The sequence below is a fragment of the Astatotilapia calliptera genome, chromosome 7 (assembly GCF_900246225.1).
Source record: "Astatotilapia calliptera chromosome 7, fAstCal1.2, whole genome shotgun sequence".
NCBI lineage: Eukaryota > Metazoa > Chordata > Actinopteri > Cichliformes > Cichlidae > Astatotilapia > Astatotilapia calliptera.
In genome coordinates, this window is record NC_039308.1 from 8,032,326 (window position 1) to 8,048,443 (window position 16,118).

General features: G+C 41.8%; 1 protein-coding gene across 5 annotated transcripts in view; it reads right to left on the reverse strand.

Moving 5' to 3' along the window:
• The window catches only part of sez6l (seizure related 6 homolog (mouse)-like), a 101,689-nt gene that overhangs the window by 9,933 nt on the left and 75,638 nt on the right, over positions 1 to 16,118 (reverse strand). For all 5 annotated transcript variants that reach the window (XM_026172826.1, XM_026172827.1, XM_026172825.1 and 2 more), the window contains exons 10-11: positions 13,124 to 13,320; positions 2,442 to 2,636 (exon numbers count right to left, since the gene is read on the reverse strand). In XM_026172826.1, the coding sequence (XP_026028611.1) occupies positions 2,442 to 2,636; positions 13,124 to 13,320 (392 nt within the window). The remainder of the gene's footprint in view (positions 1 to 2,441; positions 2,637 to 13,123; positions 13,321 to 16,118) is intronic.

The following is a 16,118-nucleotide window of genomic DNA, read 5'->3' on the forward strand; positions in this document are numbered from 1 at the left end:
CACTCGGCTGCGAACCGTTCCAGTGCGAGCTGGAGGCCCGTCTGGCAAATTATAGTACAAATTTATTTGTACTATAATACACACTATGTTACCAAATGTATTCACTCAGCCCTCCAAATCATTGAACACAGGTCTTCCAGTAACTTCCATTGCCACAGGTGTATAAAATGAGGCATCTAGACAAACAGACTGCTTCGACAAACATTTGTGAAAGACTGGGTCCCTCTCATGAGCTCAGTGAATTCCAGTGTGGTACCATGACAGGATTTCAGCTGTGAAATGAGTGCGGTCGTGAAATTTAATGCTACTAAATATTCCACAGTCAATTGTACCCATTCACAGAAGCACTTTTTCTAACTGTTAAGTGCTTACTGTCTAACATTCAAGCACATTCACACTCCGATGGATGCAACAGAGAGCAACAAGGTTAGTTAGTAGCTGACCTGCTCTACCACCTGAGCTACAGCCACCCCAATGGTGTTGGCGGTATTATAGCAAAGTGTAAGCAGTTAGGAATTACAACAACTCAACCATGAAGTGGTAGGTCACATAAAATTACAGTGCGGTAAGTGGATGCTGAAGTGCATAGTGTGCAGAGGTAACCAATTTTCTGCAGATTCAACATCTACAGACCTCCAAACTTCATGTGGTCTTCAGATAAGGTCAAGAACAGTGCTCAGAGAGCTTCACTGAATGGTCATGGTCAAGCAGCTGCATCCAAGCCTTACATCAAGTGGATTCAAGATTCAAGATTCTTTATTTGTCACATGCATAGTCATATGAGTACAACACACAGTGAAATGTGTCCTGAACTCCTCATTTGACTGTGCAAGACATTATAGACAATAAGTAAATTAAATAAATAAAAATATCTGGAAATTTTAAATTAAAAATCTTAAAATGTACATGCAACGGAATGTGCATGTACAAAGTGTTTTGTGCCATATTAGCACAGCAATGTATTGATAGCACGTAGAGTAAACAAGTGGCCGAAGTAATATAAACAGAGTAATTCAACAGAGTGACGAGCATGATCAGTGTAGAAGCCTGTGATGTAATAATGAATCAGATGTGATATGAAATATGACCGTGAAAATTCTGGCATGGGACAAGAACATGATGTATGGTCCTGTTTCATTCACTTAGGGATGCCATAAGGGTAGTGGGGGCATGTTCAGATTTAGGACTTGGACGACCTGAGGATAGAAGCTCCTCTTGAGTCTCTCTGTTGCCCCGATTGTGCGGAAACTTCTGCCTGATTGCAGAAGTTGAAACAGTTTGTTACTGGGATGGGACGAGTCCTTTAATATCTGCTGCTCTGGACCAACATCTCCTGGTGTAAATGTCCTGTAGGGAGGGAGAATAGACCTGCAGCAGTGTTCTGCTGCACCAATCACTCTCTGAAGAGCTTTTCAGTCCTGAACACAGCTATTCCTATACCAGGATGTGATGTTCTATGTGAGGATGCTCTCCACAGTGCCTGAATAGAAAGTCCTGAGGATCACTGGAGAGACCCCGACTTCCTCAGTTGTTGGAAATGGTACAGGCACTGCCTAGCCTTTTTGGACTGGACCTTAACGTGAGCAGACCATGTCGGGTCTGAGGAGCACCGTTAATGATAAGGGGCCTGTAGACTCGGTGTTTACTCCTTCCTAAGTCCACCACCAGCTCCTTGGTTTGCAAGACAAGAAGGTGGCTGTCCTGACACCACAACGCCAGGTTCGTCACCTTGTCCATGTAGGCCACCTCATCGTTGTTGGAGATGAGGCACAACACCACTGCGTCATCAGCGAACTTCACAATGGTATTGGAGCCATGAGTGGCCACACAGTCAGAAGTATAGAGGGAATACAGCAGCGGCGAGATGGTGGTGATGCTGTCAGAGACACACCTACCCTGTCTCACCGCATGAGATCTCATTGAGGAAGTCCAACACCCATGCAGATAGACGATTGTTGAGTTCTACATGCAAATGGAATGCAAAGTGTCAGTTGCAGTGGTGTAAGGCACACCGCTACTGGACCCTAGAGCAGTGGAAAGGCCTTCTCTGGAGCAACAACTTACACTTCTTCATCTGGCAATCTGATGGATGAGTATGGGTTTGGCAGTTGCCAGGAGAGGGGTACTTCTCTGGCTACACTGTGCAAAGTGTATAGTTTGGTAGAGGGGGACCATAGTGTGGAGTTGTTTTTAAGTAGTTGGGCTCAGCCCTTTAGTTCCAGCTTACCAAGACATTTTGGACAATTTCATGCGCATGCACATGATAATATTGATGAATCACACTGATAAATGAGGCCCATGGCAGTAGATGAATGGCCAATTTGTCAACAACTATATTAAAAATTCCTCCTGTAGGGACCAAGGAAATACCTAAAATTAATTAATTCCATGAAGAACAGATAAAGGTTATTGTACAAACAAATAAAACAAGCAGAACTCACTTTTTTCACAGAATGGGGGTTGTGAGCTCCAGGAAAGATCCAGAAGACAGGTGAGAGTCTCTCGCCCCACCAGGTCATAACCAGGATCGCACTGGTAGGTTATACAAGCCCCTCGCACAAGTGCAACATGGGATGTTGTCTTCCAGCCATTATGGATCTCAGGCAGATCTGGACAAGAGTCGTTTCGAGACACCTCTGACAAGAGTATGAAAGAAAAGACATTCTGATTAATGGCTTCATTATTACGATGCCAATATATATTGTTCAGGCTTAGTTCAGGTAGCTGCAAGTCAAAAAAAACAAGTCAAGACAACAGCACAGCTGATTTCCATGTAAATAGTGAATATTTTTGTATTACTATCTAAAATAACACACATTCGTACTCTGATGGATGCATTGGAGAGCGACTAATATCTTGCCCAAGGATATTTGGCATGCAGACTAGAGGGAGCCAGAGATCAAACCACCAACCTTCCGATCAGTAGATGATCTGCTCTACCTCCTGAGCTACAGCCACCCCAATATGATAGAATGTGATGGAAGTATGGATTTCCTCAGTGATGGACTGTCTTCAAATATCAACTCTCCAGTACATTCACTCTGGCACAGACACCTTGCTACTAAAGCTGCTGATGAAAAGACAGAGTTTAAATTCAGATTTCCACTGAAGGGGTCCTCAACAAAATTATTAAAAGCTCTCAGGTAATTGTCTTGGCTGTGTTGATGTACCATCAGTCATAATTTTGGGGGGCTGCTTCAAAGTAACAGAATGCATTTAAATTAACACATTCTCATGTGAATCTCTGCTGCTGGCTTACTCCAGCAGATTCTGGACACTTAAAGTCATACCTTTGAGTTAAAACAATACAAATGGCTGACTTTGTGCTCCCTCAAAGAGCTCTAATGAAACAAAAAACAAATACAACACTGTGCATAAAAGACGAACATAGCCAGCTTAGACAACACATCGTGAAGCCTCAATGTTAGCACTTTGCATTAGCATCCGCGCTTACTCGCTAATGGAGATTTGCTGCATTAATGCAGTTATTGTGTTAACATCATTTTAACGAGATTAACACTGACAGCACAAAGTTTAAGTAAAGTTTATTCCCGGACCACTTTGCCTGCCCCCCCCCCCCCCCCCCCAAAAAAAAGCTGTTCAAACTATTTTGCAATGACTCTCACTTTTGTTTTTTTTGGTGAAGAAGCAAACACATTTAGGGTATTTAGGTATTTGTTATGTTGTTATCTGATGCTAGCAAGATTGATTACCAAGTTGCGTTCAAAAACAGTGCAGATACAACATATCATCAAAGTAATAAAATGCAAGAACTTCTATCAATTGGCACTTCTCATTGATGTTGTTTTTTTGGTCTCAGGGTATGCCACTGTTTTGCTGTCTCACAATATTTCACTGCTTTCAAATTCATACATTACAGTAACTAATTTTCTCCTAATATTTTTACTTTCCTATATAAGATTTTTACTTTAATCAATCAAAAAATACTAAAATTCTTAACAAAATCGTTAATAATTAAATACTATCACACTATGTTAAGAAAATCCAAACATATGTGTTACGTATAGACATCTAATGAAGTTACTCAGGTGGGCCTTCACCCTTTTTTTCCACCTGAAGGTAGGGTAATGAGCCAAAGTAGTACTTAGTCTTCCCTCATTGAAGGACATGAAGAAGAAGAAGAAGAAAAATCCATAGAAATATCATATTTTTGATTTATTAGGTCAGTGAGCTTGTGACAGCGGTGTTAAAGGATAGTTGCTGACCAAGTGCAAACCATGAAGCCCTTGGGAAGTATTGAGTGTGTGTAGGATTAACACTAGAACAAGGGTTTAGTTTTAGCCTAGCACCTCTTCCTGCTTATAAAAATTAAATTCCTTTATTATAATAATAATGATAATAATGGATTGGATTTATATAGCGCTTTTCAAGGCACCCAAAGCACTTTACAATGCCACTATTCATTCACTCTCGCATTCACACACATATTATCACTATATTAGGCATTGTACAGCGAAATTGGAGCAGAGCTAGCATGCATACATTCTTACATGCTTTCACTCAGCATTCCACAGAATAAAATAACAATATAATAAAATTGAGAGTATAATAAAATAAAATAGTAATGTAAAAGTATAAATACACACAAATACAGTTCTACGAAACACAATGAAAGGATATTGCACTTGTCAAAGAAGGATATTGCACTTATGTCTTTTTACGCATTGCATGTTCCCTATGACAACACCACCAAACACTTTTTTTGAAGTACTTTTTCAACACTATACTGAAAATTAAATATATTTATTAATATCTGTTAATATAATCTTATATGTGGAAAAGAAATGAATATACCTTAAACTTGGATTATGTCTAGACTATGTCTATGACTGATTCTATAGAAGTCTATGATCTGACTGACGATCTGTGTTTTGTGAGTTCACGTTCTTAGCCGATGTTTCACATCATCCCATAAAGAATGTGATGTTCATTTAATAAATTTTACCTTCATTTGGAATAAGAAAGACAATACACTAGAACCTTTTCTAGGCATTTTTTTTAAATGTTTACAATTTTTTAAAATTATTTTAGTATTAGAGTATTTTCCAGGTCATTGCTGATTGTTGACAGTATATAGCACTGATACCAACTGTTACTCCTACTTATTACCACTTAATATACTATCATTGTTCTGGATCGTCATACCAGTATTTTGAGTTTCCTGTGTTTTGTTGATTGTTTTTATTTTGACGATGATATTCAAGTCTCACTAGTCAATCGTGAGTTTATTCTTTCCAAGTTCTTGAGTTCCCTTGTATTCACAGTTTAGTTTCTTGTTAGGTTACTCTTGTGTCTTGGTCTCTCCCCTGTGTTGCCTGTATGTGACTGTCAAGTCATTGGTGTTTAAATCTTTTTCCGTCCATGTCCCTCGCACTCCTCCATGTTTCTCGTTCCCTCCTTCTGTGTTTCTCTCTTTCCCTGAGTCCCTCGCCCTCTCAATCCATGCCTTAGTCGTGTCTGCTTTCATCTCCCTTACTTGTTCCATGTTCCCCTCCTCGTGGTTCATCCATTGTCTCTCCAGTGTGTCATATGTTTTCCTGTCTGTCTTTCCTCTGTTCTTTTGTCAACTGTAAGTGTCCTTGTCTGGATCTCAGTCTGTGTGCCAGTTCCTGTTTTATTTTGATGGTCACTTGTATCATGTCCTTTGTGCTCAGTTTGCTTTCCCTGTTTTGTTATTTTTAATTTGTTCCTGCTGTGCTCCCATTTTCCTTGTCACCACTCTTTGTATATATTGTCTCAGTCATCCCTTGCCCCATTTGCAAGTCTCTGCTCAACTCAATAAATCAAAAACAATCAATAAAACATAATTGATTTGAATTGTTTAAGTCATTTGAAAAACTGCTCATATAAAAAATAGTGATTAGTGTAGCTTTAAAGAGGCTGCATTGAAAATTTGGCTATGGCACATCTGTAACATGGTGAGAAGCCCTCAGACATCATGAATTAATTACACAGAATGAGATTCAGCAAGATCAATGCATTCATCATCATTGAGTAGTTTTTGTTTTTTTTAAACAAATTGATTTGATCTTGGATTGGATCATCTGATCTTTCCAGCATTAAAGTGTGCAGTTCAAACCTTCCTGCTATGTTAAGTCTTGGGCAGATCTGCCTTAAGTAAAAAAAAAACAAGTAAAGATGAGAGGACAGAAAATAGAAGATGAAAAATAAAGTGGGCAGCTTGAGAATGGACAGAACGGAAATTAATTAGAAAAGTAAATTAAAGTTAAAAACTATTTAAATGATAATTCCAGTGTCTTTTTATTTTGTGTTCTGATTGTCAGTGATAACCAAAATTTAAAACAAGTATGCCTTAGCGCTTAATGCTTCTGACTTCCCTTCTGTGGGCTTAAGCTGACAACCCAGTGTTTTCTGCCACAACCTTTAAACTTTTAAAAGAATAACAGACAATAAATTATGCACAGTGTAAACTCTACAAATTCAATCCCTGCAGATCAGAAAACCAGTCCATATCAGCTGTTCCGTCAACTGATACCCTTCAGTGCACCTTGTTGACAGATATAATATCGGATACATGTTTGTTATCATTCATGCCTAGTTTATTCTCTGCCCAGAGCCATAATAACAAACCCTGACAAATAAAATTATCAATATCTTTATAATCTCCAAGCGGCAAATTGTTGGTGATTGATAGAGATATCTTGATGTATCCTCGATCATCCAGGTGAGGAAATCCAAAAAAGTTGATTCCATTCATCTGGACGTAGCATTTTCAGTGGGAGAAACGTTTCATCACTCATCCAAGTGACTTCTTCCGTCTCAGCTAACTGCAGGTTTCCCCGACCTTTTAAACAGTAAATTTGCACAATGACTGAAAGTTGCACAATGACTGAAAGTAGCACTGCTGGCGAATAATGGGCTGTGAGGTCAGTTTCTTCATTAATATGCAAATTGTCATGAACAATGATCAACAGCCAGTGATCAGTGATCAGAGATCATTGATCAATGACCATTGATCGGGCCTCTGGGCAGCAAAAATTCTCCAGAAGGCACAGAACCAGATCCTCAATGAATAGCTGAGACAAATACATTTTTACCATCGATGTGAAATCTAAAGAGAAGCGGATCTGATAGTGTCTTACAATGCTTCTAGAGAGTATTCTTCGAAAGGTGTTTAAATTAACTGAAAAGGCTCGTCTAGCACAGCATGAAAAGTCTAAGACCATGAAAAAAAACTGAGTTTGACTTATTTTTTGTGCGTCAGAAACCAAACAAAAACATGGAGAGTGCCCTCAGTAGCTAGAAGAAATGCCACTCCGAGGATGAGGACAAGTGGGTGTAAAATTTGTCTGACAGGCAATTCACCCAAACAGAGAAAAAGAAAAACATTATCATCCTTCCAGCAGACAAGGGTAGTTGTTTTGCTAAACCAGAAAGACTATCGTGAGACAATTTCACACAGCTCTGTGACAAAAATACTTAAAATGAAACCCAGGGGAAGCTACACCAAGTCTGTATGGTTTACCTAAGATACATAAACAGGGTGTACATTTAAGACCAATTGTCTGTATGATCAGCTCAGTCACCTATAATATCTCAAAGTTTCTGGCTTTGATCCTCAACCCATTGATAGGCAGCTCTGAACACCACATCCAGAACACCTTGGATTTTGTTGAGAAGGTGAGAGATGTCATTATGGAGGCAGATGAAAGTTCGTAAGAGATTGCAGGATGAACCCCAATCTCAGCAACACAACAAAACTTCCATACTTCCAAACTTCCATGTGTGTGTATATATACATATATACATATGTATATATATATAATTATATATATATATATATATATATATATAAAAAAAAAAACACCCAGCACGCCCCTGCGGGCGGTTTATCCTTCAAGCTCGGGTCCTCTACCAGAGGCCTGGGAGCTTGAGGGTCCTGCGCAGTATCTTAGCTGTTCCCAGGACTGCGCTCTTCTGGACAGAGATCTCCGATGTTATTCCCGGGATCTGCTGGAGCCACTCGCCTAGCTTGGGAGTCACCGCACCTAGTGCTCCGATTACCACGGGGACCACCGTTACCTTCACCCTCCACATCCTCTCGAGCTCTTCTCTGAGCCCTTGGTATTTCTCCAGCTTCTCGTGTTCCTTCTTCCTTCGAATGTTGGAACACTGAGCTACTAGTTGTTTCGCCGTCATTGTGGATGTTGGGTATCGAAGAATCCATAGGTCCCTCATCCTATTCATGTAGCCCCTTCCACCGGGGTTACTTGCGTAGTAGCATTCCAACAACGCCCTGTTTTCGTCCCTTGCCCACCGATGCCTTCTTGTTCCAGTAGCCCACTTTTCGTCAGGGTGCCCTGGTTCCTCAACACCTGACGCGGACCTTGTTGATCCGGGCGACGTCCGAGCCGGCATGCCTTCATATTTATCTGTCTCGCTCATGTCTGCGGTAGGCTTGCTTAGCATAGGGGGTCTAGCCTTAGGACCCTTACTGGATACAGACGCCCCAGGCAGGAATCGAACTTGCGATCCTCTGTTCCAAAGGCGTGTAGTTTAACCACTACGCTATCCAGCTGCTTTTATATATATATATATATATATATATATATATATATATAATTAGACTCTTGGGAATATACTTCCACCCCTCTTGTAAAGGGGGTATAATTTAGAATTTAAAATTAATATTAGCATTGTATTGTCTTGTTTATTTTTCTAACATGCTCACTATGACTAAGAGACCTCTGCACAAGAATTCCAATCTGCCTTGACTGCTGGTTTTATGGACAAATGGCAAATAAAGAACCTTGAACTCTCAGCACTGACCAAAGGTGTTTGCTCTTTAAACTGTTTTCATTCCCCATATTTCACATCCAAGAGTCAGTACTACAGGCAAAAACATAGGTATGCCATGCGTTTCCCAGTTTTACCCATTGTGGCCAACTTGTACATGGAAGAAGTGGAAAAGAAGGCTCTGTTATCCTTGCCGTGGAACACCACCAAGTCATTGGCTCAGGTATGTGGATGACACATGGGTAAGAATCAACTCTCCGGACATACCACAATTCACTGATCACATTAACTGAGTGGACCAACACATCAAGTTCACCAGGGAGGATATGAAAAACGACAACACATATGAATCACTATTTAAGGTTTAACTCTCATCATCCAGTGGAACACAAACTGGGTGTCATCAGGACACTACAGCAGAGAGCGAACACGATCCCCACAGATACAGCGGCCAGGGAAGCAGAAGAACATCATATTAAGAAGGCCCTGAGTAAATGTGGTTATTCAAACTGGGCATTAATCAAAGCTGAGAAGGTGCCTAAAGAAAGCTCCAGGCAATCCAGCAGAGAAGAAGGACAATTGCTACCTATGTGGTGAACTGTGTGGTAAGCTGTGTGGCAGGCTAAGTTAGGACCCAAACGCAGGACTCTCAGATGGAAAACTTAACTCAAAGCAGCAGCTTTATTTGCTAGGAAAAATTAACTAAAAAACAAAAAACATGAATACTAAAGAAAAAAAACAAACATAAACTAGAACTAAGACACTCCTGACTGGCCACTAATGACTGGACATACCACTAACGTGGAAAATGCGACAACAAATAGAGGTAGACTGAGGGATTAAATACACAGACAATGGGGAAGCAAAACTGAATACGTTTTACGCAGAACAAGGACCGTCAAAATAAAACTGGAAGCACGACAAATATGAAAAAGCAGACAAAGACACACAAGCTTAACTCCAAGAATGGGGTGTTGTGGAAGTTTTCCATTAAATAGAGCATGCAGACAAGTGGTGAGCGGTAGCTAACATTCTTTAATCACAAACAAAGAACAGAAAACCAAGCTTGGTGGAGAGCCTGCATGATCCTCCCACATCATGAAGACCCTGGAAAGGCTCATCCTGGACCAGCTGCGACCCATAGTAAGACCACATCTGGATCCCCTTCAGTTCGCTTATCAGCCTCGTCTCGGAACAGAGGACGCCATCATCTACCTGCTCAATCGTGTCTACACCCATCTGGACCAGCCGGCGAGCACTGTGAGGGTCATGTTTTTTGACTTTTCCAGTGCTTTCAACACCATCAGGCCGACCCTCCTGGGTGATAAGTTAGCAGCGATGCAGGTGGATGCTTCTCTGGTGTCCTGGATTGTTGATTACCTGACAGGAAGACCACAATATGTACGTCTCCCACAGTGTGTGTCTGACAAGGTGATCAGCAACACAGGGGCACCACAGGGGACTGTCCTCTCCCCCTTCCTCTTCACCCTCTACACCACAGACTTCAGCCACTGCACAGAGACCTGCCATCTTCAGAAGTTTTCTGATGACTCTGCGGTGGTTGGATGCATCAGCAGGGATGATGAGACAGAGTACCGGGCTGTGGTCGACTCCTTTGTCACGTGGTGTGAGCAGAATCATCTGCAGCTCAACGTGGCAAAGACCAAGGAACTGATCGTGGACTTCAGGAAGACCAGGAAACACTTGACCCCTGTTTCAATTCAGGGGGTCAGTGTTGACATTGTGGAGGACTATAAATACCTTGGAGTACACATTGACAATAAACTGGACTGGGCTAAAAACACCACAGCACTTTACAGGAAGGGCCAGAGTCGTCTCTATTTTTTGAGGCGACTGAGGTCCTTCAACATCTGCCAGAAAATGCTGAGGATTTTCTATGAGTCTGTGGTGGCCAGTGCGATCCTCTATGCTGTTGCATGCTGGGGGAGCAGGCTGAGGGTCGCAGATGCCAACAGACTTAATAAACTGATCCGTAAGGCCAGCAATGTTGTGGGGATGGAGCTGGACTCCCTCAAGGTGGTGTCGGAGAGGCGGATGCTGTCCAAGATAAAGACAATGTTGGATAACACCTCCCACCCACTCCATGACATGTTGGTCAGTCACAGGAGCTCGTTCAGTGAGAGACTGAGATTACCGAAAAGCACCACTGAACGACACAGGAAATCATTCCTGCCTGTGGCCATCTCCCTGTACAACGCATCCACTTAACACACTGTTTGCTGCTACAACTACACATGTTTCTTTTCCAAATATTTATTTATAAGTGACTTATGTATGTATATATGTATATATATGTATATATTGTACTATTCTTAGTTAGCGTATTGTCTGTCTTGTCTTAATGTTGGTTTAAAATGGAGCACTGTAACAAAAAATAATTTCCCCCAGGGATCAATAAAGTATTCTGATTCTGATTCTGATCATGGGGCAGACGGTCAGCAGAGTCTCACCCTGAGCCTAGCATGGCTCTCAGTTAAATATCTTCTTCAGGAACAAAAGGCAGTACACAGCTGTTTCACACCTTAAGGTTCACGCTCCCTTGCTACCTCCCAGAGTCCTCAAAGAGACAAAAGATTCTTCCTGTGGAGTTGTCTGCATCCCCCAACTTCCTTACCAGACCTCCACCATCTGTCTAACTGTATGAGTGTGAGACATGCTAAAATCCAGTGGCACCAAGGCATTATACAATAAAATAATGTCATTAATACATAAATAAAAGAAATTCCTATACAGGGGAGAGAAACAAACAGGGGGACATTCTAACTGGAGAGACGAGAGGGAACATGAAACACGGAGACACAGGGAAGACATCGAGACAGAACCCTAAAGACTATAAACTATAGATAAGCACAAAACCCATAAAGAGAACAAAAACCATGAATGACATTGAATATTAACAAAAACTCAAATACACATGAACTCTGGGTCACCAGACCCAGGACCATGACAGCCTAAGCGAAAACCCTTACTGATCCTGGACCTCTGGTATTCATGGCCATTGATCATTGTCATTGATTAATGATATTTGAGTACTGGTTGTTGATCAGTGGCCATAACAATTTGCATATTAATGAAGGAACTGACCTCACAGCCCATTGTTCACCGGAAGTACTAGTTCAAGTCATTGTGCAAATGTACTGTTTTAAAGGTTGGAGAAACCTGCAGTCAGCTGAGACTGAACCCACATAGCAAAATTGGTATGGCCCAGATCTGGCCCACACAGTGTGCTTACACATGGCCCACATACCAGAAAGAATGACGGCCCCTTGGTGGCCCAGATCTGGTTTGCCAAAGGTGGCCCACACATTGGCCAGCACAAGGCCAGTTGCAGACACACTGGTGGTCCTTTGCTGGCCCATGTGTGGATTACCTCTGGCAAACCTGGTCTGGGCCATCAAAGGGCCGTCATTCTTTCCGGTATGTGGGCCATGTATAAGTCGTGTGCAGCCACGGGCCAGTTGCAGACACAATGCTGGCCCAGAACAGTTTCAGCTCTGGCCCCAGATGTCAGCCTAATGTGTACCTTAATTAAACCATGTAATAATAACATGTGCATAGTAGTACAAAAGGAACATGACCAAACTCTGTTCAGCCAGTGAATGGACTGATTCTTACTGTATATAGCGTTTTTCAACTCTCCCAGATTACTCAAAGTGCTTCATACCAGCGGTCCCCAACCTTTTTTGTGCCACGGACCGGTTTATGCCCGACAATATTTTCACGGACCGGCCTTTAAGGTGTTGCGGATAAATACAACAAAATAAAACTCGTACCGGTACCGAAAAAAGGAAGATGTATTCATAACGCACGTGAAAAGACCCAGGAAAACAGAGTTAACGATCAAACTATAACAAAATAACACTGAAAACCAATAAAAACCATACATTTTACACCTGAACCTCAACTCGTGCGGCCCGGTACTGGTCCGAGGCCCGGGGGACCGCTGCTTTATACATCATGCCACATTCAACAAATCACACACTTTCTCTTAGCTGAGTGCTTCCTAACTACATTCATACACATTCTGCTCTACCGCCTGAGCTACAGCCACCCACTGGCAAAGGTGAGTAAACCCTCACTAGATTTGGATAAAGTGTACACTCACAAACCTGTCAAAATCTGCATTTGAAACGTTGGCTACCATAGCAGTATAGTATTGCAACATGGCATTTGGGTCTTCTAACTAAAATAGAAGACCCAAATGCAGAAGAGAATGGATGGATGGATGGATGGATGGATAAGTAGATTTTAAGATTCTTTTTCACAGCTTATACTCTTTTTTTAACACTTAAAGCAAAAATAGACCTTTAACGGTTATTGTCACCTATATAGTTGATAATAAAGCCTTCCCCCTTGCCGAAGACAAGCCCCGCCGGGTCAGAATGGAAGGTCACAGTCAGATCAGGGGTCGTTGAGGAAAGCTTGAAGGGGCTGCTGCCTCCAACATAGCGTCCCAGAATACGAGTTGTGACCTCATCTCCATCGGTGATCGTCAGCATGTCACTGTCACTGATGTTGAGTCTGCAGACAAGGAGGAAGGGAAAGAAATACTGCAGTACAGCTAATGATATCAGTTCAAGATGAGTTATAATGATTCAGAACACATTTGTATAAACAGCTGACTGTGTGGGAGACAAAATGACATCAAAGTCTAAATGCTGCATTCATTCACAGGAGTATGTAAGCATGACTGCAATGTTTTTGCCCAAGACACGTTTGATTGATCACACCACAGTGGCTTTGAAAAGATGTAGTTTGCAAGATTTTGAATACTGAAATATCTGAAAATATTATATGGCATACCAAAACAAGTGTAGCTGGAACAAAGCTGCCAGAGAGTTTAATTAAACTTGTCCATTCCCTTTTTATATAATTGAAAATTGTATAATAACTTAATTTAAATAAAACAATAGTAAAGCCTTACTTAAGGTGAGTTATTTACTTTAAAATTAATTTCACAATAGTGCTTTTGGACTGTTGGTGAGTTACAGATATTCCTTTTATTCGAGCAGGTATCAACTCATTGTTAATATCAATACTTATATACAAATTAAAAGGAGTAGTTTCTGGTTTTTGAGTGGATGTTTTTTTGTCAACAGTTACATGACCAAACTGAAACCGCTCACATTTCTGTGTGTTAGAACATGAAGTGAAAACTAAACATTGATTATCTTAAGCTGCATCCACCCTGGAAACAGTTCACTCACTGCACAGCACTTTGATGTTGATGGCTGCTCACTTGCATCCAGGCTTTAGTTGCCTAGGTGATTCACTAGTGTATTTACTACTAGGTCATATGTCAATCAACATTATTCTTCCCTCTCATAGAGGGAATCTTCGAAGTTGAGAAAAGTTAGCTTGGGTCTCTCCCACCTCATGTTGCCAGCAGTTATTTTGCCTGTAGTCGCTTGAAATCACTGAATGCTACTTTGTGCGGCCTGTGGTTAACACATCGCTGCAAATCACTTCCAATGTGCACACAGTTTCACCTTACACTGTAAAATCATGTACAATATATACTTTTTTACTTGTTTTTCCCAAGTTATTGTTAGCTGTAGGAAAAATCTTAATTTGGCCAAGCTTGTGCACACAAACAACAAATTTGTTTTGGTTCACTTTGCTGACTTCATGAAAAAAAAAGAAATGCTTTGTTGAATAGGCAGTATAAATAACAGTTTACTCTCTGTTTTAAGTGAAGTTAACTTAAAGCAATCAAGTAACAACAAAGAAAACATTTACATTAATTCACGAGTAGGAGGAAGCAGTACACTAAACTGTGATTGGTCTGCCAAAAAGAAGAGTTTCCACTTGGGTACAAGTATGCCCAGTAGCTCACTTCAAATCTAAACCACTGGCTTAACAGCATCAGAGAGCAGGATTATTACCATTTTGGAGGATCATGTTCTCTTTTGAAACAGTTAAAAAAAAAAACTTGTAATCAGTGTGTTTAAATTTGTTTCTCAGTGAAGCTGACAGCATTTAATGTTTGTTAAAGTTAACTTGCTGTTACTAAATTACTTAGTTAACAGTTGCTGCACAGTTAGACTGTTAACAGATTACTTTTCTGGGTAGATGTCATGGGGCTGGATTTGGCAGAAAAGACTAGCTGTTCTTACCACTGTCCATATTTGACCTATTTTTGCAGAAAATAGAAAGTCAGAAAGTTTAAAGCTTGCTTTCTGCTTCCCTGAAGTTGACAGAATTCGGTGTGGCAGAGGGTCTATACTACGAAGCAGGATTTTGGATTTAAAATGTTTTTTCTTTATTTTCATGACTAGTTACATTGTAGATTCTTACTGAAGGCATTGAAACTTTAATGAACATATGAAACTTTGTAGTGAACAAAAAACTGTGAAATAATTCCGCCTCCCTGGGAAGTCTATGCCAGGGTGCTGGAAAAAAGAGTTCGTCCGCTAGCCGAACCTCGGATACAGGAGGAACAATGCGGTTTTCGTCCTGGTCGCGGAACACTGGACCAGCTCCAGGATACTTGAGGGTGCATGGGAGTTTGCCCAACCAGTCTACATGTGTTTTGTGGACTTGGAGAAGGCATTCGACCGTGTCCCTCGGGGTGTCCTGTGGGAGGTGCTGCGGGAGTATGGGGTGTCTGGCCCATTTCTACAGGCCATTCGATCCCTATACAACCGTTGCAAGAGCTTGGTTCGCATTGCGGGAATAAGTCGGACTCGTTCCCGGTGGGTGATGGGCTCCGCCAGGGCTGCCCTTTGCCACCGATTCTGTTCATAAGGGCTTTCACTTCAGTGGCCTCAGAATCTCATCTCTGATTTTTGCAGATGATGTGGTTCTGTTGGCTTCATCGGGTGAGGGCCTCCAGCTCGCACTGGAACAGTTCGCAGCCGAGTGTGAAGCAGCGGGAATGAGGATCAGCACCTCCAAATCTGAGGCCATGGTTCTCAGCCGGAAAAGGGTGGAGTGCCCACTCCGGGTCGGGGATGAGTTCCTGCCCCAAGTGGAGGAGTTCAAGTACCTCGGGGTTTTGTTAGTGAGTGATGGGAGAAGGGAGCCAGAGATCGACAGACAGATTGGTGCTGCGGCCACAGTGATGCGAACGCTGCACTGGTCCGTCGTGGTGAAGAGAGAGCTGAGTGTCAAAGCGAAGCTCTCGATTTACCGGTCGATCTACGTCCCTACCCTCACCTATGGCCACGAGCTGTGGGTAGTGACCGAAAGAACGAGATCGCGGATACAAGCGGCAGAAATGAGCTTCCTCCGAAGGGTGGCTGGCCTCTCCCTTAGAGATAGGCTAAGGGCTCAGAGTAGAGCAGCTGCTGCTCCACATCGAAAGGAGCCAGCTGAGG